Source organism: Lepidochelys kempii, chromosome 27 (assembly GCF_965140285.1).
Source record: "Lepidochelys kempii isolate rLepKem1 chromosome 27, rLepKem1.hap1, whole genome shotgun sequence".
Classification (NCBI taxonomy): Eukaryota; Metazoa; Chordata; order Testudines; family Cheloniidae; genus Lepidochelys; species Lepidochelys kempii.
In genome coordinates this window covers 10,526,883-10,550,952 of record NC_136406.1, presented here as the reverse complement: position 1 = coordinate 10,550,952, position 24,070 = coordinate 10,526,883, and the positions used below count along the sequence as shown (strand labels likewise).

The window sequence follows — 24,070 nt, the reverse complement described above, 5'->3', positions numbered from 1 at the left end:
AGTCATGTGTTCCAGACCCCTAATCATTTTTGTTGCCCTCCGCTGGACTCTTTCCAATTTTTCCACATCCTTCTTGTAGTGTGGGGCCCAAAACTGGACACAGTACTCCAGATGAGGCCTCACCAATGTTGAATAGAAGGGAATGATCACGTCCCTTGATCTGCTGGCTATGCCCCTACTTATACATCCCAAAATGCCATTGGCCTTCTTGGCCACAAGGGCATACTGTTGACTCATATCCAGCTTCTCATCCACTGTCACCCCTAGGTCCTTCTCTGCAGAACTGCTGCCGAGCCATTCGGTCCCGAGTCTGCAGTGGTGCATGGGATTCTTCTGTCCTAAGTGCAGGACTCTGCCCTTGTCCTTGTTGAACCTCATCAGATTTCTTTTGGCCCAGTCCTCTAATTTGTCTAGGTCCCTCTGTATCCTATCCCTACCCTCCAGCATATCTACCTCTCCTCCCAGTTTAGTGTCATCTGCAAACTTGCTGAGAGTGCAATCCACACCAGCCTCCAGATCATTTATGAAGATATTGAACAAAACTGGCCCCAGGACCGACCCCTGGGGCACTCCACTTGACACCGGCTGCCAACTAGACATGGAGCCATGGCTCACTACCCGTTGAGCCCGACAATCTAGCCAGCTTTCTATCCACCTTATGGTCCAGAGACCTTCTCTCCTCTTCCCCCAGCACCCCATCCTCTCCCCAGCCCTGCCTGTGGGCTGTCCCTTCCTGCAAGCGCGTCATGGGAAGGGGGCTGGCCTCCCTACAGGGGGGAGGGCTGCTTCGAGCATCAGCACCAGGGAGAGCTCCCTTTCCGTGGGTTTGCTGAGCCACGCCATCAGCAGGGGGTGGAGCGGATTTTCGGGAGGAGGAGGTGGGGGGGGGAGAGGAGAATATTCCGTGGCCAGGGGGGCGCACCGGGCTTGTGATCTGGGGGGCAGAGGAGGGGGCTCGGCTGGCGGATCCCGTCGCCCCCGGCTCTGGATGGAATCGAGCTGTATCCAGTCTGCCATGGCTCTCGGGCTCTCCTCCAAGAAAGCCTCTTCCAGGAACATCGCCGTGGAGAGGAAGAATCTCATCACGGTCTGCAGGTGAGGGGGGGGAGGCTGCGGGAGGGGAGGGACGTGGGACCCCCCCCCGGGCAGCTTCAGGGGTCGGGGGGAAGGGGAGGAGGGAATGAGATGCAGCTGGGGGGGGGGGGATCATCCTAGGTGCAGCTTGGAAGCAGAAATATGCTCCCTGGATAACTGATTTGGGGGGGGAGAGGGGCTATGGGGGGGCTGAAAAGAGAACTGGAGAGAAGGGAGGGTCTGAGGAGGATGCAGACGACTGGCTGGAAGGGGGGGGGTGAGGCTGGCATCGGTGTGTTACTGAGCAGTATTACTGGGGGAGGGGGGGCTGTTGCAATGGGGGGGCTGCAGCTGGGGGGAGGTGATAGGGTGCAGTGCTGTGTATTAAGCTGTTGACTCTTGGGCCCTGGGGGGGTGTGATGATGATTGATGACTAATTATGGGGGGAGGGGATGATCCAGGATGAACAAGGGAGAAAAGCAGCTTGTAGGCGGAATGGGGGGGGCACTTGCTGTTTTGTACCCCACACCCCAAGGGCCGGGTTGGGTGAAGCCGGGACCCGGGTTGGCCAGGTGTGGGCTCCAGGAAGTGACGTCATGGCAGGCCTGGCTCAAGCATGTGGGGGAGGGGAGGGGGTTGTCATAGCAACACCCTTTCTGGAGCAAGGACTCTGGGCTGAGCCCTGCCCGGTGTGGGGCAGTGCCCCCCTTGGCCCCGTGTGTTACTGCCCTGCAGCCCTGGCTCTGCCGGCTATTCCCTGAGCATGAAGGAAATAGCGTGGGAAAGAGGGAGGGATGGGGCCTGCTAATGGGCCGCACCCTGGGCTGGCCTCTTTCTCCCCCCTTCGGCCCCCCCCAGCTGGGCCCTGGGCTATGATCGGGTCTGTACCGGGTCCCAGTGGGGTTTCAGGGTGAAGTGACCCGCCTCTATGCCAGAAGGAGGAGGGGGGACAATTTTCTCCACTCAGAGCCTCCTGGAAGTGCCTTCTGCCCTATGCATGGTGCTGGGTGACCCTAAAGACCTTCATTGGCCTCCATCGCCAGTACCCCCCACACACACACACCCCGCTGCGGGAGGTCGCAGCTGGCGCTCCGGGTCAGCAGCCGGTCAGCCCTGGAGAGCAGGATGGTCCCTGCTGGTCTTACCACAGGCCCCTGCCCTGCTCCGGCTGCTGCACTGGAAATGGCTAGCCCCTCAGAGGCCATTCCCGAGGCCAGGCTCCCCTTGTCTTCATCAGGAGCTCTGGGCCCGCAGTTATTCCCAACATAGTGAGGGGCTTGACTCAATGCTGTGGGGGCCAGTCCCTGGGGGAGAGATGGGGCCCGGAAGATGTGGGGTCCAACCACACCGTTTCACACTGGACCCCTTCCCCCAGGCTTGGTAAAGGGGACAGGAAAAGCTTTGAAGCAGTCCAGGCCCCACTGATTCAAGCACTTATTTGGTGGGGGGAGCCCCCTTTGTGAGCAGCAAGGGGGGTGCTTTTTCTCCCCCCCCCAGCAGTGCTGCTGGTATCTGGCCTTGTCTTTTTCCAGGAGCAGAACCACCCAACCCTTCTCTGGGAGTCTGCGTGGGCAGTTTCTCTGTCACTGGGGAGCGGTTCTGCCTGTCTCAGCAGAGCTCAGCACTGCGGTAGCTGAGCCCCTCACAAGCTTTACTGGTCCCTGTGAGGCTGGACAGTGCTGTTCTCCTCCTAGTAAAGATGGGGGCACTGAGGCAGTGAGCAGTTAAGTGACATGCCCAAGGCACAGGCAGGCTGCAGCAAGAGCCAAGAAATGAACCCAGCTCTCCCAAGTCCCAGGTTAGTCCCCTCAAACAGGACAATCTTCCTTGCTCCCTCCCTGCGAACCCCCCCAGATTTTCAAGCTGGGCCTCACACCTAACTGGCAGCTGCTTTTGACAGGGGCAGTTGCTCATTGTTAATACCGTGAATGGCACAACTGCTGGACTGAGAAACGTCTTGCCTGGGGAATGCTGCGGTCACTAATGAATGAAGCACCGAGGTGGATGCTCCTGAATTCCAGTCCAGCCTCTGGCTCTGCTGTGCTGGGGGACCTTGACTTTTCCTTGCCTTTGTTTACTCATCTGTAAAATTGGGATAATAAAACCTGTCTCTGAGGGCTACAGATCACAACGCTTGGGTCCAAGTGCAATAGGAGGCATCAGGGTTAGAGTCCAGCAGGGTGTGATCCTTGCGGTTTGATGGATTTCCCAGGTAGTTCCCTCTTTGCAAAACGTGTACATCTGGTGGTAGAATTTGTCTGAAATGATCATCTGATGGCTGCTGAAGAGGGGAGTATCCGTCTAGTTCCTACTGAGCAAGGCACCATGGCCAAGACACAGCCACTGCGTTGGCTTTTAATGGATCCTCATGGGGGCCATGGGTTGAATTGGTCACCAGGCTGAGCCATGCTTTCTTACTGGGGTTCCTTGTGGTCACATGGGCAAGTGGCCTGTGGTGTACCCTACTGGGCTCAATAGAGGAGGGCACTGAATTAACTGATGGCATATGAGAAAGGAGAGAGAAGCCATCTGGCTCCCACAAGCCATATGGCTCAGGAGTAGGTTCTTGCTCTGGGATGCTAGAAAGGCTGTGTTTGAGATCTGCTTGGATCAGTACTGAGTGTGCTACTCATGGTGAACAGCGTGGAGAGGCTACCAAGCAAACCTAGATAGGATCTGTAAAAAATAGTGTAGCTCATTGAAGAAGAGACTAGGAGCCCTTATAATGGACATGATAGCAACATCAATGTGGTCCAGTGAATGGGATGCTGGCCTGCTGGGAGCCAGAAGGACTGGCGTCTAATCCCAGCTCCACTACTGTCTGTGTGACCTTGGGCAAGTCACTCCCGCCCTGTGTCTGTAAACTCCCTGGGGCCAGGGAATGGCCTCTCTCAACAACCCCGTGCACTGGGATTCCAGTTAAGGTCTCCCAATGCTGTGTGTGTGTGCGTACACATACTGTGACAAGGTCGGGCCAGATGGCTACAGGAGAGGGATCCTATGGGGATCCAGAAAGTGGGTGGGCAAAGCCCGCCCACTGCTAAAGGATCTCACCCCCCCAGCTTAAGAGGGGGATCCACAGGACCTGGACACCATATGAGTATGGGGGACAACTAATGGAATAACAGGGCCAGGAGTGTGGCAAAGGGTCAAACGAAGGGAACCAGATGGGGATACTGAGCAGAGAACCCCGGACAGCGCCCACTGCTCCTCAAAGGCATCAAGGGAGTCAGTGGACTCCGCCCAGAGGAACTCTGCCCGGATAAGTGAACGGACAGAGGATCAGAAATACAGGAGAGTGATAGAAGGCAGATATATTAGCCCCAGGTTAAGTAGGTCCCTTTTCTGTGGGTAAGGTAACAGGGAAGGTTCCAGAACAATCAGGAACTTTCTGGAACCAATCAAGACAGACAGGCTGATGAGAACACCTGCAGCCAATCAAGAAGCTGCTAGAATCAATTAAGGCAGGCTAATCAGGGCACCTTGGTTTAAAAAGGCGCTCACTTCAGTTTGTGGTGCATATGTGAGGAGCTAGGAGCAAGAGGCACTAGGAGCTGAGAGTGAGAACACGCACTGTTGGAGGACTGAGGTGTACAAGCATTATCAGACACCAGGAGGAAGGTCCTGTGGTGAGGATAAAGAAGGTGTTGGGAAGAGGCCATGGGGAAGTAGCCCAGGGAGTTGTAGCTGTCACACAGCTGTTCCAGGAGGCGCTCTAGACAGCTGCATTCCACAGGGCCCTGGGCTGGAACCCGGAGTAGAGGGCAGGCCTGGGTTCCCCCCAAATCCTCCTAACTCCTGGTCAGTCCAGGTCAACTCCTCCTGTGTCTGTGGGTTCATGAAAACGGCCAAACTGAGGGCTGCCATGAATCTCGGAGGCAAGCAAATCTGCCAATAAGCGCAAGACCCACCACGGTAGAGGAGGAATTTTGTCACAATACGTACTGCTGTTGAATGTTTGAGTTCAACAGCACAGGACCCAGGCCAGAATCTCCAGGTTGCCACTGTTAACCTTTGCCCAGGATGAAAATTAGCCCCTTATTCCTGTTCTGCTTTCTGCCTCTGTGGCAGTGTGGGAACAATGATAATACCTTGCCTCTCACTCCACGACACCCCATTGATGATCCTTGTCCAAGACCTTTTGAAAGCCTACATCAGTTAGGGGCAACCAGTTCTCCTCTCTCCACTGCTTTTATTAAGTTGGGGATTGGTCCTGCTTTTGACTTAGTTGGGAATTGGTCCTGTTTTGAGCAGGGGGTCGGACTAGATGACCTCCTGAGGTCCCTTCCAACCCTGATCTTCTATGATTCACAAAGTCAAAGGATTCTAAGATGTCAGACCCACTTTTCTTTTGCAGAAACGGAGCTGGTGAGATCCGGCAAAGCACTTCCCTCTACTCGTGCAGACTGTCCCATTGGCATCAAGGGGGCTACTCGCATGCTAGACATTAAGTGCCTACTTAAGTGCTTTGCTGGGTCAGGGCCTAAATCACTCATCCTGCAACTAGATCTCTGCAGATGGCTCAGTGGCACCCCACTGGCACCAACGGAGCCCATGCGGGCGCAGGTGTCTAAATTACAGGAATGGCAGGCTGTTCTCTGCAGGGCTGTGCGCTCCCACGGCGCTGACGTGTAATTACAGGATATCGCTACCAGTCACTTAACGTTGCACCCAGCTTCTTGGAGAAGTGGCACCTTATTTTGCTGCTTTTACGAATGTCAGTTTCTCTCTGAGTACCATTTCTCCCCCCCCCCTTCCTCCCTCACCATGAGCACTAGAGAAATTGGTTTGATCAGCTCAGGCATGGGCTCCTTGGGGGGCTAGTGTCACAAAGGATGCCCTGATTCAGCAACACAAGCGGCTGCCTCCGGCAGCGTGGCCAAGCAGACCGAGATGAAAAGCTCCATTGTCCAATCCTGTTAGCGTCTTTATTCCCCCCCGATGTATTCTAGCTCTGGTGAAAGGTTGCCTGACATCCTCAGGCTGGAGTGGGGGTGGGAGAGAGACAGGAGGGGGATCTCATGGGGTGGGAAAGCCCAGCCCCCACGTGAGATCAGGATGACACTAAGCAGCACCCTGAGGAAAAGCACAGGGCCATGAGACTCAGAAAAGGGTGGGTCAAGTGCGCTGGGCTAAAGAGAGCTAGGTTCAGGTCCCAGCTCTGCCACAGCCTCCTTGGGGGAGTCACTCCAGCTCTGTGCCTCAGTTTCTCCATCTGTAAAATGGGGATTAAAAATACTCCCCTCTTCTGCCTTCTGTCGGACTAGTTAGGCTGTGAGCTCGTTAGGGCAGGGCCTGTCTTTCACTTTAGGTCTCTGCAACACCTAGTACAACACAGCCCTGATCTCCCCTGGAGCTGCCAGGTGCTACCATAATATAAATAATCATTTTCCATAGGAAACTGTGTCTGAAGGGGAGGGGCTGGGCTGGGTGGTAGGTTACTTATTTGCATTTTACAAACTACAGATTTCCAGTAGGTAAAATGGCCAAGTTTAACATGTTGCATGATTAGCCTTTGGAACTCACTGCTACAGGATGTCAGCTAGGTCAGTGACTTAGTAAGATGGGCTTTTAAATGTGTGAGAGTTGCAGCAGCAGGACAGTAGCTAAAGTAAAAATGGCAGTAAGGGCACCCTGTACAGCCCTTAGAGAGCACAAGAGAGAGCCTAAAGCATGAAATAAGCCTCAAGCTCCTCAGCAGGTGGGTCACTTTTACTGTCCCCATCTGCAAATGGGGAAACTGAGGCACAGAGCGAGGAAGTGACTTGCCTAGGTTCATACAGGGGCAGAACAGAGAATAGAACCCAGGAGTCCTGATCCCAGTCCCCTATTCTCCCCACCAAAGCATATTTTTCCCAGAGCTGGAAACCAAACCTAAATCGCTTGACTTTCAGTCTGTCTCTGATCACTAGACCATGCTCCCTTCCAAAGCTAGGACTAGACCCTCGGAGCCCCAAGTTCCAGTCCCCTGCTCTATTTCAACCTCACACACACACACACTGTCTGTGCCCCCAAACCAGTCAGTCTCCCCCTTACAATATCCCTTTGATTCAGTGCCTAATTGACACCTGTCTAGCAAAAACCCTTTGCGGGGTTTGAAATGTCAATGATGCCATCTGAAACCAGGAATAACAACTCCCAGTCTTGCTCCTCCGCTCCCACCAGGGGCCTCAGGCCTGATTCCACTTGCTCTGTGCTGAAAAACAAGGCCCTGAGAAGGCCTGAGGTCTGCTGGGTGCGTAGGTGTCTGAAGAGCCCCTTGCACCTGGCAGATGTCTCAGTGTGGCGAGAAGAGGCAAACAGCGTGGTGGGGAAGGAGAGAGCGCTTCTGCTGGCAGAGCTGCGTTTGCAGCCACTGGTTCCATTTGCAGGTGCCCATCAAGAGTGGGCTAATGGTGTGACTCACAATAATCATAGATGTGAGTGAAAACAACAAGGAGTCCTTGTGGCACCTTAGAGACTAACACGTGTATTTGGGCATAAGCTTTCGTGGGCTAAAACCCACTTCGAAAGCAAACATCTTGGATGCAGGACTCCTGGGTTCTAGTCTGGGCCCTGAAGGGGAGCATGACATAGTGATGGGGGAGAGAGGGGTGCAGCATTCCTGAGTTACCTTCTTCACCCTCACTGACTCTCCTCCCCCATTCTGTGCCTCAGTTTCCCTATCTGTTAAATAGGCCTCTTTATTCGGAGGCCTAATTCATTAGTGACTGTAAAGCACTTTCCTGCGTGATCCTGAGCTGGAGACGGGCATGGGCTTACCGTATCTGTCCACGGGAGAGCATGCTGCCTCTGTCCATGTGCAGATGCTGTTTAACGGCTTCCTCACCAGGGAATTGCACCACAGATCATGAAATCGCATCATGGCAACAATGGATACGCAAGGAGGAGGGTGTGTGGGGTTGGTGTCCCAGGGCGGATGCTCCCCGATGGAGACGGTGAATCAGTGTTCTGCAGGGCTCCATTGTGCCAGGAGCTGTACGTGCACATAGTGAGAGAGACCCACCCTCAAAGGGCTTTCAGGCTAAATAGACAAGGTAAAGGGGAGGAGTTCCACCTCCTCATCTGGAGTACTGTGTCCAGTGTTGGGCCCCACACTACAAGAAGGATGTGGAAAAACTGGAAAGAATCCAGTAGAGGGCAAGAAAAATTATTTGGGGGCTGGAGCACCTGATTTATGAGGAGAGACTGAGGGAACTGGGATTGTTTAGTCTGCAGAAGGGAAGAATGAGGGGGGATTTGATAGCTGCTTTCAACTACCTGAAAGGGGGTTCCAAAGAAGATGGATCTAGACTGTTCTCAGTGGTAGTGGATGACAGAACGAGGAGTAATGGTCTCAAGTTGCAGTGGGGGAGGTTTAGATTGGATATTAGGAAAAACTTTTTCAGTAGGAGGGTGGTGAAGCACTGGAATGGGTTACCTAGGGACGTGGTGGAGTCTCCATCCTTAGATATTTTTAAGGTCAGGCTTGACAAAGCCCAGGCTGGGATGATTTAGTTGGGGGTTGGTCCTGCTTGGAGCAGGGGGTTGGACTAGATGACCTCCTGGGGTCCCTTCCAACCCTGATCTTCTGTGATATTCTAGAGGGAAGCAATAGTAGTCCCTAGTTCTCTATTGATGAAAAGTGTGATATAAGCTCCAAGTGCTTTACAGAGGAGGTCAGTATCATTACCCCCATTTCACAGATGGGGACACTGAGGCACAGAGAGCAACTTGCCCAAGCTCACCCAATAGCCCTGGGATTGAACCCAGCTCCCACGACCCCCAGTGGGGTGTTTTATCCACTAGGCCACACTGCCTCACCCACGGCCATACAGCCAGTTCAGTGGCAAAACTAGGAATAGCGCCCAACTCTCCTGAGTCCCAGTGCGGTGCTGGAGCCACCAGATCATGCTGCAGAGCTGCTTCTCCTTACTACCTTTCAGAGATTCTCCCTGAGGGTCCTCAACAGGAAACTCCTGTCTGCCTCCCCTGCACACCTGTCTGTGATTTTTTTTCTCTCCGGTAGATTTTCTGTGAAGACCCTGCTGGAGAAATACACCACGGAGCCCATTGACGATTCGTCAGAGGAGTTCATCAACTTTGCTGCCATTCTAGAGCAGATCCTGAGTCACCGCTTCAAAGGTAAGGGTGCGTGTGCTCGGGTGGCCTGGCTGGGCTCCCCGGATGTGTGTGTTCTGTGCCTGCATACACGTTAATGCACTTGAGACCTGCCTATGGATGCACCGACCGTAAGCACAAGTTTGTACATGTCCGCTTCCGTGAGTGTTTGTGCACATCGGTTGCATGCACGTGTGTGTAACTGTTGGATGCATATTTCTGTGCAATTGTCGGCATCCAGGTGTGCAGAAGTTTACTCCTATTGACTGTGTGCAACTGTTATATGCACGCATCTGCTACCGAGGACGTCTGGGGCCTCCAGCATTGGCCACCGTTTAAGGCCGGCTGGCCCCCTGGACTGCAGGGACCTCTCCTGGTCACAGCCCAGCCTTCTCCTCCTCTCTGCCCCAGGTCCCGTCAGTTGGTTCAGCTCCGATGGGCAGCGCGGCTTCTGGGATTACATCCGCCTGGCCTGCAGCAAGGTCCCCAACAACTGCGTCAGCAGCATTGAGAACATGGAGAACATCAGCACCTCTAGGGCGAAGGTCAGGCAGGGCCCCAGGCGGCTGCTCCCCCGCTGTCTAAGCCAACAAGCTGGGCGGGTCCCATCAGGGGAGTGGGGAAAGCAGCAGACACCTAGGAAGGGCAGAGAGCCCATCTCAGTGGGTCTAGCAGGGTCGCTGGGCCAACGGGCCCCTGCCACTCCTAGGCAACCTGGAAACGGACGCCAGCTAATGGGGCAAGCCCTGTGTCCATCCTTCCCGGCAGGGTCTCTGTCTGCTGCATTTGAAGGGGACGGCCGCAAGACACTAGCTTGTGCCCAGAGACTACAGTGATGGGTACCCTGTGCTGGCTGGGTGTCAGTGGGAATAGATCGAGTGGGTGGGTGGGTGGATGTTGACACTAGAGGCAGGTCCTCCTGACCACCCAGTGCCTTGGGCTCATCTGTCACAGGGCCGGGCCTGGATCCGCGTGGCGCTGATGGAGAAACGCATGTCGGAATACATCACCACTGCCCTGAGGGACACCAGAACCACCCGGTGAGCAGCGCGATGCCCCGCTGGCGGGGTGCAGAGAAGCCGTTTCTCCCACAGCCAGGGCGCGCCCGAGGGAGCCCAGTGTTTGCCCGTCTTGGGGCTGCATTGGTAGGAAGAGCCTACGGGCCCCATCCACAGAAGACTGTAGCAGGATGGGCTTCCTGTGGAGGCTACAAATCCCCATCACACGTTGCTGGCCCTTGGTCTGAGCAGTAGGGTTGCTGTGTGACTCACGTTTCCCAGCCTTGGGGTAAAGGAGGACCCCATCCCCGCTCCTCCTTGCCCCTCACTGGCTCAGTCCACTCGCTTCCTGAAGGGGAGCACGGGAGCTCATGAAAATGCTCAGGTGAGAGGCAAGCACCTCGCCCTGTGGCATGCAGCACAGGGCTGCCTGGGGCCACGGCGTAGTAAGAACAGCACCTTTTGCATTTATGATGGATTTCACGGGCCAGCGCAAGGGCACGGGCATGAGTGAGATCTCTGGGGGTCGTGTCGCAGCGCTTGGCTGGGTCTCCAGGGCAAGGCCACGTGTGAGTGGACCGATGCCAGCGAGACCCTGTGGAGCTGGTAGCTGTGGGCAGGCCCGTCTGTGTGGTAAGGCTGTGTGGGGGCATGTGCGGTGTTGCTGGGTGTGCTGCGGCCCCCTCCCCAGGGGTAAAGGTGGCTGTCCTTCTCCACAGAAGGTTTTACGATGACGGGGCTATCATGCTGCGAGAGGAGTCCACCGTGCTCACCGGGATGCTGATCGGCCTCAGCGCCATTGACTTCAGGTAGGAGGCGCCTGAGAACAGTTCCTCTTGAAGGGGGGTATGATGGCAGGCCCTAAAATCATGACTGGTGTGGAGACAGTGAATAAGGAAGTGCCATGCAACACAAGAACAAGTGAAATGAATGGGCAGCAGGTTTAAAACAAACATAGGGAAGTACTTCTTCACACAACGCACAGCCAACCTATGGAACTCCTTGCCAGGGGATGTTGTGAAGGCCAAAAGTATAACTGGGTTCAAAAAAGAATTTGCCATCAAAGGACCTATCCTCCATGAGCTTATTAGCCAAGATGGTCAGGGACACAACCCCATGCTCTGGGTGTCCCTTAACCTCAACTATTGGAAGCTGGGATTGGACAACAGGGGACGGATCACTCAGTTGGCTGCTCTGTTCATTCCCTCTAAAGCATCTGGCACCGGCCACTGTCAGAAGACAAGATACTGGGCTAGATGGACCATTGATCTGACTCAGCATAGCCATTCTCACATTCAATCAAAATCTCAGAGGTATTTTTAAAGCACCCATTGTGCAATACCTAGAGCAGTGCTGAATGACCACCTTAGAAAACCCAGAGGGAGACAGACCGACCGACAAGGACAATGCATATTTCTCATATTGAGATCCAAGCACTCTGTGCTCGGAGCCAACCGGGGCTCCTCTGTCAGGGCTAAAGAATCACACACAGACCCACTTTCTACAAACACCGAACAAGGGACTTCATTAGAATTACAAAAACCACTCAGCCCAAAACCTACATTAAAAGAACACTATTAAGGAGGCAAAAAAGTTAGGAAATGCCAGAATTAAGATTGCCAGTTCAACCTTAGTTCAGCCCCTTTGTGTGTACGTATTAGGATAGTCTTTAATGATGTGATTTCAAGCTATTTTTCACACAGGACCCCTGGCTCATTCAGTGCACAGGCTCACTCAGTGGGTGACATCCATGTACTGCATCCTATTCAAACCCCGCTCTGAAGACCGCATTATTCATTTCCTCCTGGGTGTTTTCCACTAACGCATCCGAGTGCTTCACTAGTGTTATGCTCCCAACACCCAGGTGGGATGAAGGGTGTTGTTATCCCCGTTTTACAGATGAGGAACTGAGTCTCGCACGTCTTCCAATCGTTTTGGGTGCTTACTTTGAGAGGCCCACGTTGAGATTCTTTTTGGAGTATTTGGCATTAGATAGCACGTTACATGTTCAAAGCGCAGCTCCCACTGCCTTCCATCGCAGCTGATAACGTTCAGCACTTCTGCAAATCGAGCCCCAGAGTTCCAAGTCAGGCCCCTGCAAAAACACAGTCTCATAATCAGTGAAAAGCTGGGCTTAAGTAACTCGCTCAGCATCACACCAGGAACAGGGCAGAGGGAGGGACAGAATCTAATTCTCCAGAGCAACATTCAACTGCCTTTAACCAGACCATCTTTTCCCTTCCTGCAATCCCTTGTCTCCTTCACTACACACCTTCCGACTTCTGCAACCAATGAGGCAGGGCCTCTGTACACCACAACTGCAAAACCCTGGTTCAACCCCAGAGCAGGTCCAGTGTACTGGAAAAAATAACATGATCATGTAATTTAAAGACTGTATCATCATTCGTGCTCCTAAGTGGGCTGAAGGGAGGTTGCACAGACAACCTTAATTCTGGCATTGCCTAATATTTGAGACCTTGACTGTGTAACTTTAATAATGGTCCTCCTGGTGGGGAGAGAGAAATCGGGAGTGGAAGTTGGCATGGGGGACAGAGACCGGGACTGGGAGCCAAAGGAGAGAGATGGGGACTGCTTGGGAAAGGGATTGGGAACCAGTGGTGCAGATGGAAGGAATTGATGGGGAGGAGACAGATCTGACACCCCCATGGGTCATCAGCAAGTGGGGACCGTTAGATGCACCACACAGATCTCTGCAACTTGAGCTAACAGAGTAGCTGACAGCAGTAGTAGATTGTTATCGTCTCTGTGGATCCACACTGTAGTGAGATGGGAGAATTTCCCAGTGGGGTTCACAGATATTTGCTGACAATGGAGGAATGGTGGGACTCCGGGATCTTGGGTTCCATTCCAGGACCTGCAGGGCAGTGTGCTCTAATGGGCACAGACTCTTCTGCCTCTCCTCCCCCCGATTACCCCCCAGCATGACCCCATCTGCCCTGACATGTCCCTGTCCTGCCTGTTCCCCACCCAGGCTCCTTCTCTCTGTCCCATTCTCCTGACCTAGCCAATCTGCCTCCACTCCTCAGGCTTTCCATCCCAGTCCCAATCTTCCTGCCTAGCACGTCCTAGTCTCACCCCTCCAGGTTCTTCATCCCAGTCTCCCCCCAACTCCCAGTACCTGTCTCCCTGCCCAGCCATTCCCAGTTTCCTCCCCCAGTTCCTTCTGTGCAGTGTGTTTTGCCTAGCCAGTCCTAATTTCCTCTCTCCCAGCACCTCATCCTGTATAATACCTCTCTCTTTCCACCCACCCACCCCACCCCACCCTGGCCTCCAATCACTGCCACCCTCCCCCATATTCCCAGTCCTCACTGGCTCCCAACCTTCCTCTCTGAGCTCCTTGTCTAATCTCAGTGTCCTGCCCTTCCCCCCACAGCTCCTTGGCCCAGTCTCTTTGCCCAGCCAGTCCTAGTTCTCCCCCTTCACCTCAGAGCCTTGACAGATCAATCCCCCCCCCCCCCGACCTCACCTCCTTCCCACTGCCCCACTGGTTCCTAGCCTCTTTCCCAAGCAGTCCCAGTCTCCCTCTTCTTGCTCCCAGTCTCTGTCCCTGACTCCAACTTCCACTCCCGGCTTCTCTCTTTCCCCCCCACACCCAGACTGCCGTCCCAGCCAGGTTCCTCATCTCCCCCTCACAGTCCCCATCCCAATCCTCCCCGCCCATCCCCTCCCTGCAGGTCTGGCTCTTGTCCCCTAACATGCTCCTTTATGCTTTAGGCCAAGCAGGAGGGTCTCTGAGAGCACAAGAGAGCCTGGCTCCATGTCTCAGTTCAGAGATTCCAAGGCCAGAAGGGACCATTTCGTCTGACCCCCTGCATAACACAAGCCAGGGAGATTCCCCCAGATAATCCCTAGAGCATAGCAATGGCCTGGAACCACAGCTGCAATTGTGAGGAAAGTCTTGCAGCCCTGCCTGGCCCGGGGCTGGAGCCTGGCCCGGGGCTGGAGCCTGGCCAGCGCGGATGGAATCTCTATGGAATTTAGCTGCTCGGATCTAATCAATCTGTACGCCACATGTGCAAATGGCACTTTGTCAAAGGCTTATCACCGGGCCAAATCTGGATGGATTTTCACCGAAGCAGCAAAAGGTCCTTCCCTGCCACCGGGGCCATGGCCCGGCCACATTTCATGTCCCTGCTCCAAAGTACAGGGTTGCAAGAGCTTTTCAAAGAGGTCACCAGAATTTTTTAACAGGGGGCAAAACCAACATATTTTCCCCTGGCCTCATCCTTGGAACTGGCTGAACTGGTCTGCCGAGAACCTTCCAGCCCCACTCCTGCCTGGCTTCCTGCTCCGGACGGAGAAAAGAGTATGCGTGTCCTCAGACCTACGCTGTCTCCTATTGCATAGCCTGCTAGCGAATGTTGGGACTGAAGCAGCCGTAATCTTGCCCCGCAACCGGCACTCCTGCACCACCACCCCCATAGCGCCCCCTGCAGGGAGAGACTGAGACTGGAGCAGCAGGGATCTCCCCCCACTGCCAGCGCTCCTGCCCCACCCCTACAGCACCCCCCTGCTGGGAGAGGCTGGTACTGCAGTAGCTGGGAGCTCCCCCCTCATTCAGTGTTCTTGCACCGTCCCCTACATGGGGAGAGGTTTGGGTGTGTTGCACAGGGGCCTGTTGGTGTCAGTGAGCAAAAGCTCTCCACTGTTCTCTACAAACAGTTCCTGTCTCAGACCTGACACACTCACTACACCTAATACACCACTTTCATGGTATCAAAGGGTAGTGTGTGAGGTCTCCCCTGAAAGCCTGTGATTTGCCAAGACTCCTAATCCTTGTGAGTTGTGTGTACGGGTGCCACCCTCCAGGAATGATGTAACTTCATTGAAAACTATGCCTTATGGGCTTGGAGTAGAAGTCAGTCAGCGGGGAATCCAGTGACGGCCTATTCAAGCAGGAGGGGGTTGTCCCTCATCCCTGGTCAGCCAGAGACCTAATGCAAGGTTCGGTTGTCTACCCTTGCCTAGAGCAATCAATGGAAAACCACCAAAGCCAAATGCAAACAATCCAGACCCCCATGGAGGTAAAAAGAAATATTAGAGCAGATGGGATCACACTGCCTGTCAGTAAAGACAAAAGGCTGGCTTGGTGGATCACAGGGTGGACAAGCACCCTCTGCATCCATTCACTGAGGAGACCTCTTCTTGAGCGGAGTGCTTCACAGAAGATTGGATCGTGGGCCCTGGGAAGCCAGTCAGCTCTGCGGGACGAGGGGGAGGAACCTACTGTATTAACTAGGAAAGGGAGCTATTCGTAAGTGTAGGCCCTAGTGCGTGTTCTGTGATATTTTGTTTTATGTATTGTAACCATTTGTTTCTCTCTCTCTCTCTCGTTCCCTGGTGGAACCTCTATTCTTTCTTAAATAAACCTTCTTTTGTTTTATTATAAGTGCTCCATGACGCTCAGGAGCAGCGATCTAAGGTTAAACTGGGGTACACTGTTCCCTTGGGGGCAGAACTGGGATTTCTGTGAGTAACCAGGGGCTGGGTGTCCCAGGAACGCATCAAGAGGGCTCAGAGACTTGGGTGCACTTCTTGTGACAGGGCTGGGATACACCAGAGGAGAGGGCTTGAGTGGCTGACTGGCTGGTGATATTAGGCAGCTGATGTCCAGGCATCAGAGAAAAAGAGGGTGACTCTCACTCCTGGGTACCCCAAGAACCGTGTCAGGATAGAGTTAGAGCCACAGGAAAATGTTTCCAGCTCTGACCCCAGGAGCTGTGGGGCAGTGTTGATCAATTGGTTTTGCCTGAACTCCTCTTTCTCATTGTGTCTTTCAGTTTCTGTTTGAAAGGGGAAGTGATGGATGGGAAAACCCCTGTGGTCATTGACTACACTCCGTACCTGAAGTTTACACAGAGGTAACAGCTACTGTATCATCCACCCAATGAGCCATCCACTGTCAGTGTCGGGGGCACAGCACTCAGCTCCCATTCGTGGCACCGACAGACCCCAACCGGGGTCAGGGCCCCATGATGCTGGGTGCTGACAGATGCCTGCTAAGAGACAGTCCCTGCCCCAAGGAGCTCACAATCAAACAGACAAATGGTGGGAGGGGAAAGTGGAGGCCCAGTGAGTGGAATTGACTTGCCCACAGCAGAGCTGGTAACGGCACCCAGGTCTCCCGAGTCTCGGACGATGGTGGTAGGCACTGGACCATGCTAAGACCAGCCTCCCTCTCCTGTTGACTCCAGGTGGCTTTGTTGTTATGTAGATGGATCTGTACAGCCCTTTGCCCTCCCACTGTGCATCATTGCACACAGAAGGGATGCTGCGTCCTGACGCCTGTAGTTATCAAAGCCGAAAACCCCCATCGGGGAGGGGGGGTCTGCAATTGCGTAACTGCATCATGCAACTAAGAACCCCCAGACTTGTATTTACAACCCGAGACCTACCCTCTCACTAAGGATTCTGGGTAACGTAGTCCAGTTTCCTGTACCAAGCAGCACAAACGCTCTCGCTAGGGGGCCGTGAGAAGACACGGTGCTCATTGCTACAGCGCTGTCACATACATCTACCCAGCACCTAGGAGAGGCGCTGAAGAGCAGGTCGGTGAGAATTGCAAACTGAGAGAGGGTGCAGAGAAATAGTCCCAAGGGGTCGAGAGAGAACAGTTGGATTTCAGCTTGGAAAAATGAGAGCTGGCATGTTCCAGGGGGAAATGATCCGAGACTGACATTCAGCGGCCAGGAGAACCATGGGAAAGAGTGATGCAGAGAGAGCACTAGGGGGCGACAGAGAGCAAAGGGCAAATTAGGAGATTCAAAGCACTGTGACAGCCAATACGCTTAGGGTGACCAGACAGCAAGTGTGAAAAAAACGGGACGGGGAGGGGGGTAATAGGAGCCTATTTAAGAAAAAAACCCAAATATCAGGATTGTTCCTATAAAATCGGGACATCTGGTCACCCTAAATACTCTCGTTGGGACAGGGACTTACACTGTGTTTGTACAGTGCCTAACACAAGGGGCCCCGTCACAGCTGGTCCTTAGGCACGATGTGATTAATAATCAGGCCAATGCTATTTTGGGGTGTCTGGAGGCAGGAAGGTGATAGTCCCTTGCTGGAGTGTGCTGGGGTGATGTCGCTGGGCACATAGCTCTGAGCACTCCATAAACTAGAGCCACGGCAGGGATGACGGGCCAGAGGGAGTGACTTAGGGGCAAGGCTGACCTACAGGATTTACATTTCTATCTCTCGAGAGCTCCCAGAGCAGCACCTCTGGGGTGAGGGAACCTGCCCACCACTCAGCACAGGCCAAGGGGAGGAAGGAAGCAAAAATGCCACCAGGGACAATGAGGCAAACCATTCGGAAAAAGTGCCACAAGATCTTTCCCATGCGTGCCGAGCCGTATGGATGCGCTGGACAGCTCCCCGCGCAGCCCCTGCAGGATGGCAAAGTGCCAGGCTCTGACCCTGTTGCTGTGATTCCATTTACTGCGCCAACCTGCCCAGAAGAGGCACATCGGGGCTAGAACCCAGGGGTCCGGAGGTTTGGCTCCAAAACCCAGCTCTGATCTGCTTGCCACAGAGGAGACCTCTTATTAGCTGGCAACAGTGCTCTGTTCTTTAGTGTCTCTTTGGGCCCCTCAACACTCTCACTCCCTCTCCAGTCCTTGCCAAGCTGTCAATTCTCCTGCTGCCCAGGGGAGGAAATCAGCCCAGACAACGATGCGCCGGAGCCATGCTGTTCTCTGGGTTTCATGCCCCCTCCACTCGCTGAGCCTCGCTCCTGCTCCCAAGACACCCCTGACCCTCCCACCCCAAATTGGGGCGGGCAGGGAGCTGCCTTCTCCCTCTGAGCCCCTGGTTCTCTGGGCAGCTATGATTACCTGAGCGACGAGGAGGACCGGAGGAGCGTGGAGAGCAGCACGAGCGAGGAGAGCTCCCCTGAGCGCCCCTACCAGCTGCTGGTCACTGGCGAGGACAGTTGGTACAATAAGTGGCACAAGACGGAGCAGAAGTTCCGCATCGTGTATGCGCAGAAGGTACCCGGGCATCAGGCTGGGGCGGGGCCCCCGCTGCTCCCTGGCGGTGAGGATTGGGGGGGGGGGGTTGGTTTGGAGCCTCCCTCCTAGGTATGTGGGGCTGGCAGGGACCTCGAGAGGTCGTCTCGTCCAGCCCCCTGCGCTGAGGCAGGGTCAAGTACCCCTGGGGGAGCCCTGCTGCCTCCTGCATGGCAGATCCTAGGCCCAGCAGCACCGGTGACCTTGACCACCCCCCGCACCCACCTGCTCCCTCCCCATCCAAATGGTGCTCACCCTTCCCTTCCGTGCATGGTGCTGGGCGGGTACGGCTCCAGCCCTGCTGCCTGGGGTGGGGGCTGCTGCCCCAGGAATGCTGCAGCCTCCACTGGGGTGGTCCTGGCATGCATCCTCTATCTGTCCCTGCTGCCAGATCCCTCTCCTGGCAGAGCTGGGCTGGGCACAGTGTGCCACACCCATGGGTGTGCATCCCCAGGCCCTGCCCCCACCTGCGAGCTCACTCCTGCTCCGCCGGGCCTGACCCCTGTCTGTGCCCCAGGGGTACCTGGAGGAGCTGGTGCGGCTCCGGGAATCCCAGCTGAAGGACCTGGAGGCGGAGAACAAACGTCTACAGATGAGGCTGGAGGAGGTGAAGGTGCAGAACCAGCTGGAGAAGAGGGAGCTGGAGGGCGTCATCCTGGAACTGCAGGAGCAGCTGTGAGTCCATCAAAAAAAACCCTGCCCCATGCAGGGAGGAGCTCTCTCCTCCCCTTTCTCCCCCCAAGCTCCCTCTACCCCACACTGGGAAGGGCTCTCTCCTCCCCTTCTCCCCCCCCATCAGCTCCCTCTGCCCCACACCGGGAGGGGCTCTCTCCTCCTCTCCCCCTGCATCAGTTCCCTCTGCCCCAGAGTTCCCACCACGCCCTGCATGCCACGTTGTATGTGGCTGCTAGCCCTGCTGGGAGGCATGTAGGGTTCTGTTGTGTTCCTGGCGCCGTCTCTCGGGGCAGGCCCTGGCCCGCTGCGCATCACAGCCTCCCCTCCTCCTACTCTGCCTCCAGGACGGGCCTGATCCCCTGTGAGAACACCCAGCTCTCCAAGGAGATGGCCACGCCGCTGGTGAACCAGTGGCCGTCGCTGGGGACCCTCAATGGGAACAAGAGCGGGTCGGACGCCAAGCTGTTCAGGAGGTGAATCCCCAGGGAGGAGACACAGCGGAGCCGGGTCCGGGTGGGGGTAGCGGGCAGTGCAGCTAGAGGAGAAGCTCGGGGAGGCAGGGGCTGGTCCGTACGAACCTCCCACCTTCAGCTGCTGCTCTGAGCCCTCTGCCAAGGCTGCATGGGTGTGCAGGGTTCTCGAGGAGATGGGGTAGTTGGGGCTTCTCTTTCCAGCCCTGTGGGGCCAAAGTGCATGGTGTGTGTGGGTGTGTGTGTGTAAGATCCGACTCCTTGGCCCTGAAGCTTGTGTAAAACCCTGCTCCCCCGGGGAGGAATAGGGGAGTTGGGTGGGGAGTGGGGCCCAGAGCCAGCAACCCCATCTCCTGCCAGCAGAGGGGAAAAGTGGCATCCCAAACCAGAGGCCTGGCTGGTTTGTTCCAAAATCCTTCCTAGCCTGGGGGTAACTCAGGGGCTGGTTTAGTCATCCACAGATGGAGGCCGAGGGGCTTGGGGCCTGACAAACACCAGAGAGAACCTCCAAGTCTGTTAGGCCAGATGGAACCATTATGACCATTTAGCCTGACCTCCTGCAGGACCCTCGCCCTGTGAGTGGTCTTCAAGCCCATATCTGGTGGCTGAGCTGGAGCCGAGCTCTTAGAAAGATTTCCAGGTTTGATTGAATGACTTCAAGCAATGGAGAATCCACCATGTCCCCTGATAAGTTGTTCCAGTGGTTAATTAACCCATTAAAAATGTGTGTGCGAGAGAGAGGATCTAGATGGTTAGACAATGAGAAGCCTAGACGGATGAAAGGATGGATGGTCAGACGGCGGGAGGGAGGAGCCTAGACGGATGGAAGGATGGATGGTCAGATAGGGAGGGGGAGAGGAGCCTAAACAGAGGTGTGGTTGGATGGACAGATGTGGGGTGAATAGGATAAGATACTCAGCTCGGGATGTCTCTCTTCCAGAACTGGGGCCATCCTCCCCACCCCAGCTGTGTCTTGCACATGGCCCTTGCCTCTCTGGGAAGCTGTGACTGTTTGCTGGGGGCGGTGGGGTTGGGAGATTGATAATCTCACCCTCTGGACATAAGTGCTTCCGCTTCTGCGAGTTAACAGGGATTGGGCAACAGGGCCCAGCTGCGCTATGGTGACTTACTGCCTGAGAGCCGCCCCACTGCAGCCTATGGGATTACAGCCATACGTAAAGTTAGAGCGTGTGCTTTTCTGGATCAGGTTCCCAGACCAATGCAACCCCGCCAGGCGCAGTGGGGCCCCACCAGCCAGTGGCCGGAGGGACTCCAGAGGCATCTAGCCCACACGGCTCCCAGCGCACAGGGCTCTGGGAGAATTTGCAGCGCACGGTGGGAACCGAAAGGCCCTCTGACGCGGTCACCAGCAGCAGCAGGAACTCCTGCGGGGGGATGTGCCGGTGGCAGGGTTTTGAATGCTGCTCGGGCTCCGCCAGGCCGGGAGTAACAGGGCGCTGTCTTCTCACAGGCACAGCTTCATGAGCACGGATCAGCTGTCGGCAGAGATCAGCCTGAGCTCAGATTCCCAGAAGCTGGGGGAGGGCAAGCAAGAAGGAGAGCCCTGGGGACCATTGGGTAAGCCCACGGGCCCGGGGAGTGGGTTGGGTGGTTGGAAAGGCCAGCCACCTTTGGGAGGGCTGGGAGGCAGAAGTTATCTATTAGTAGATGCCTGGGGTAGGAGGAAGACCCTAGCACCTGTGCGATAGTGTACAGCTGGGGAGGGGCAAGTAAGAGAGGCCTGGGAATTTAGAGGTGAACCTGGAAATGGAACCCAGGCTCCTTGATCTAACCCCCAGGCTACATTCTGCGGTGATCAGCCACCATGGAGCTAGACAAATTTAGATGGGAAACAAGGTGTACATTTAGGGTAATTGGAACAACTTATCGAGGGTGGTGGCGGATTCTCCATCCCTGGCAATACTTAAATCCAGACTGGATGTGGTTCTAAACCATCTGCTCTTGGAATTCCTTGGGAGGAGTTCTCTGGCCTGCGTCACGCAGCTCAGAAAAGATGATCACGATGGTCCCTTCTGGCCTTGGACTCTATGAATTTGTGTTACTTTAGGAGGCTGGCTTGGGGCAGTTCCTGTAGGATGTAGAGGTTAGAGCCAGGGGAACTAGGAGTCAGGCCTTGGGGGAGCACTCCCTGGCTTTCAGAGGGAGTGGAGTCTAGTGGTGAGAGCAGGAGACTGGGAATCGGGGCTCCTGGGTTCTAGTCCTGGCTTTGCTACTGACTTCCAGTAGGATTTTGGACAAGTCACTTAGCACCTTGTCCAATCTCCCCCAAGAAAAGTGCACAGGGATTTTTGAATGGCCTGGGTTGGGCAGGGCCCCTGCTCTGACCTGCCCTCTTTCCATTCCCCTCCACCCTGCAGGGAAGGACCCCACCCCATCCATGCTGGGGCTCTGTGGCTCCCTGGCCTCCCTCCCAAGCTGCAGGTCCCTGGCCAGTCTGAAATCTAATGAGTTCCTGGTGAGTGACAGCAACGAAGCCAGCCCCGCCCACAGCCCCAGTTGAGATGCGGTGGGGCGCCGCTCGTCCTGGGATCGGCGTGTCCCACCGGGGAGCCAAGAGGCAAACCAAGGAGCCGCCACCATCTCGAACCAACGGGACCAATGCTTCAGGCGCATGGACCTTACTGAACCTCTTGAGGGGCTGGGGCAGCCAGCCCCACCCCTGGCTGATTCGCTGCATCCTTACAGATGTGGGCCCCATTCCTACCGAGGGACGCTTAGCCGAGTACATGATATCCTAAGCTCGCACGGAGCTGGAAGGATCCCAACGCACTTTGTGAAATGTGCCGCATAGAGCGGGTCACTGCACCTGACTGCAGAAAGGCAGCCACCTCTGGGATGGACCAAGGCAGCTGTTTAACCACCGTGCTGCACAGCAGCTGACGGACAGGGAGTGAAGAAGGATCCTGCACCTGACTGAAACTGCAAAGAGCGGGGAGGAGTTGAGGGGGGACCAGGACATAAATCCTGCATCTGGAGCTTTTGCTTGGCTGGAAAGGGTGAGGAGTGGAGGCAGGGTGGGGCACTGTTACAGGGCCATGGCCTCCCCCTGGGGCACGCCCTTGACAGTATCCCACCCTGGGGACTTTATCGCTGCTGCGGAACCAGCTGATTGGGACCGAGATGCCTCCTCCCATCAGGACACTGTATGGCCCCCTAAGCGCATGAGAAGCTCAGGGCGGGTATCTTGGGGGCTGGGGAGGGGGACTGTGGGGCAGCGGAAGGGCTGTCAGCTCTCACCTGCTTCCTCAGCCCCTGCACCGCAGCCTTGGACTCTAGCGCCCTTCTGCCACGGGCCGGATGCTTTGACAAAGTGGCTTTGCAGCCCGAGGGGCTGTCTGCCCTGCGGAGGAGAGACCCCCCACAACCGCTCCCTCCTCCAGTTTTGCGGGCCCCGTCTTGCCCAGCTATTATCCCCGCCTCGGTGGGTGGGATTCTGCCTCCTCCGTCACCCACGTCCTGCTGCTGCCCTGCGTGTCTCGCTCCTGAGCGCCCCCATCCGGGGCGTGTTGTGCACCCTTGGCTGGGGAGAATACCCCCACCGCACCCCTGACATTTTCTAGCCCCGGCTGTGGGGAGGCCCTGTCGAAGCAAACAGACAATTAAATGCAGATATGAGCTGGGTCTGATCTGGAGTGAGGGGGGCTAGGACGGGGGTGGGGGGGCTGATCACAGGTTCCACAGTCAGTCTCCCGTTGTTTTCAATGCCGATGTGACCCACTGGTCAGCGCCCCCCGGTGCCTGGGCGTCTCTTACAGCCCCAGAGAGACGCGTTCTTTAGCTCAAGCTCAGAGCATGGGCGTGGAGCGCAGCAGGGCTGGTTCAATCGCTGGGCGGTTGGCCAGCTGGCGGTCATCACAGATAGAGCTCGACGCCCACACCCAGTGCCCTGGCACCGTGGGCCCGCCGAGGCTCCTGTAGCTGCTGGAAACTGGCTCCATAACGAGAGAGTTGCGGGGGGAATGTTACAGTGAGAATTTGAGTCGTGACCGCTCAGGCGGGGTGCTCCAGGGGTCACGGAGGTGGGTGCATTCACCCACCCTTCGAGCCTGGTGCAAGGGAGCCCAGCGCCTCAGCCCCTAGCCACCGCGCCCCTCTCCAGCACAGCCAGGCCATTCAGATACAGCTCCTGATTTTTGGGAGCCCCCCCCCACACAAGGTGCCTTGTGGCCTGATTTTCAGAGGGTGCTGAGCCCCCGTGCCACGGCTCGCAAAGGCCTGTACGGTCAATGGGAGCTAGCGGTGCTGAGCACCAATGCAAGTCGGGCTCCTAACGAGCTCGCACGGTGGGCACCTGCAGGCAGCAGCCATTTGGGGGCCACGTTGCCGCAGCCTGCGGAGGTCCAGGTGCAGCTGCCCTCCTGCCTAGAGCTACGCCTCTGGGTGCCACCCTCCTGGGGTTCAGCTGACAGCGGCCAGCCCGGCGAGCCCGGCTCTGCACCGCAGCCTGCCGCAAACGGAACCTGCAGGACGCGCCAGCTACGGGCATGTCCGAGCCTGGTGCCGTTGGAGCAAAGGGGAAGTCGGGCGGGCCCAGGCGCTGTCCCTGTTAGCGTGTGAAGGCAAGGAGCTGAGGCGCTCTCCCTGCATGAGGTGCAGGGCTTCACCAACCTCTCTCTCTGGGGTTTTCTCTGATCCACCCCAGCCTTACGGGGGGGAGGGGGGGACGCTCCTGCCTGCCCCCTCTGGTGCCCATGGCATACAGGTA

At 55.9% G+C, this 24,070-nt stretch overlaps 1 protein-coding gene across 5 annotated transcripts; it reads left to right on the top strand.

The window, feature by feature from the left end:
- The first annotated feature begins 910 nt into the window (after nt 1-910).
- On the top strand, nt 911-22,980 carry RUNDC3A (RUN domain containing 3A). Of its 5 annotated transcripts, none has more exons than XM_073325845.2 (11): nt 913-1,095; nt 9,083-9,198; nt 9,586-9,719; nt 10,129-10,214; nt 10,895-10,981; nt 15,974-16,054; nt 18,016-18,181; nt 18,717-18,874; nt 19,219-19,347; nt 20,816-20,922; nt 21,723-22,980. In XM_073325845.2, the coding sequence occupies exons 1-11, from the start codon at nt 989-991 to the stop codon at nt 21,863-21,865; spliced, it is 1,314 nt and encodes a 437-aa protein (XP_073181946.1). In that variant the 5' UTR covers nt 913-988; the 3' UTR covers nt 21,866-22,980. The 5 variants fall into 5 exon arrangements, with proteins under 5 accessions (XP_073181948.2, XP_073181949.2, XP_073181946.1 ...); XM_073325844.2 differs by having other exon boundaries at nt 10,892-10,981; XM_073325847.2 differs by lacking the exon at nt 19,219-19,347 and having other exon boundaries at nt 911-1,095; nt 10,892-10,981; nt 18,016-18,227.
- The last annotated feature ends 1,090 nt before the right edge of the window (nt 22,981-24,070 follow it).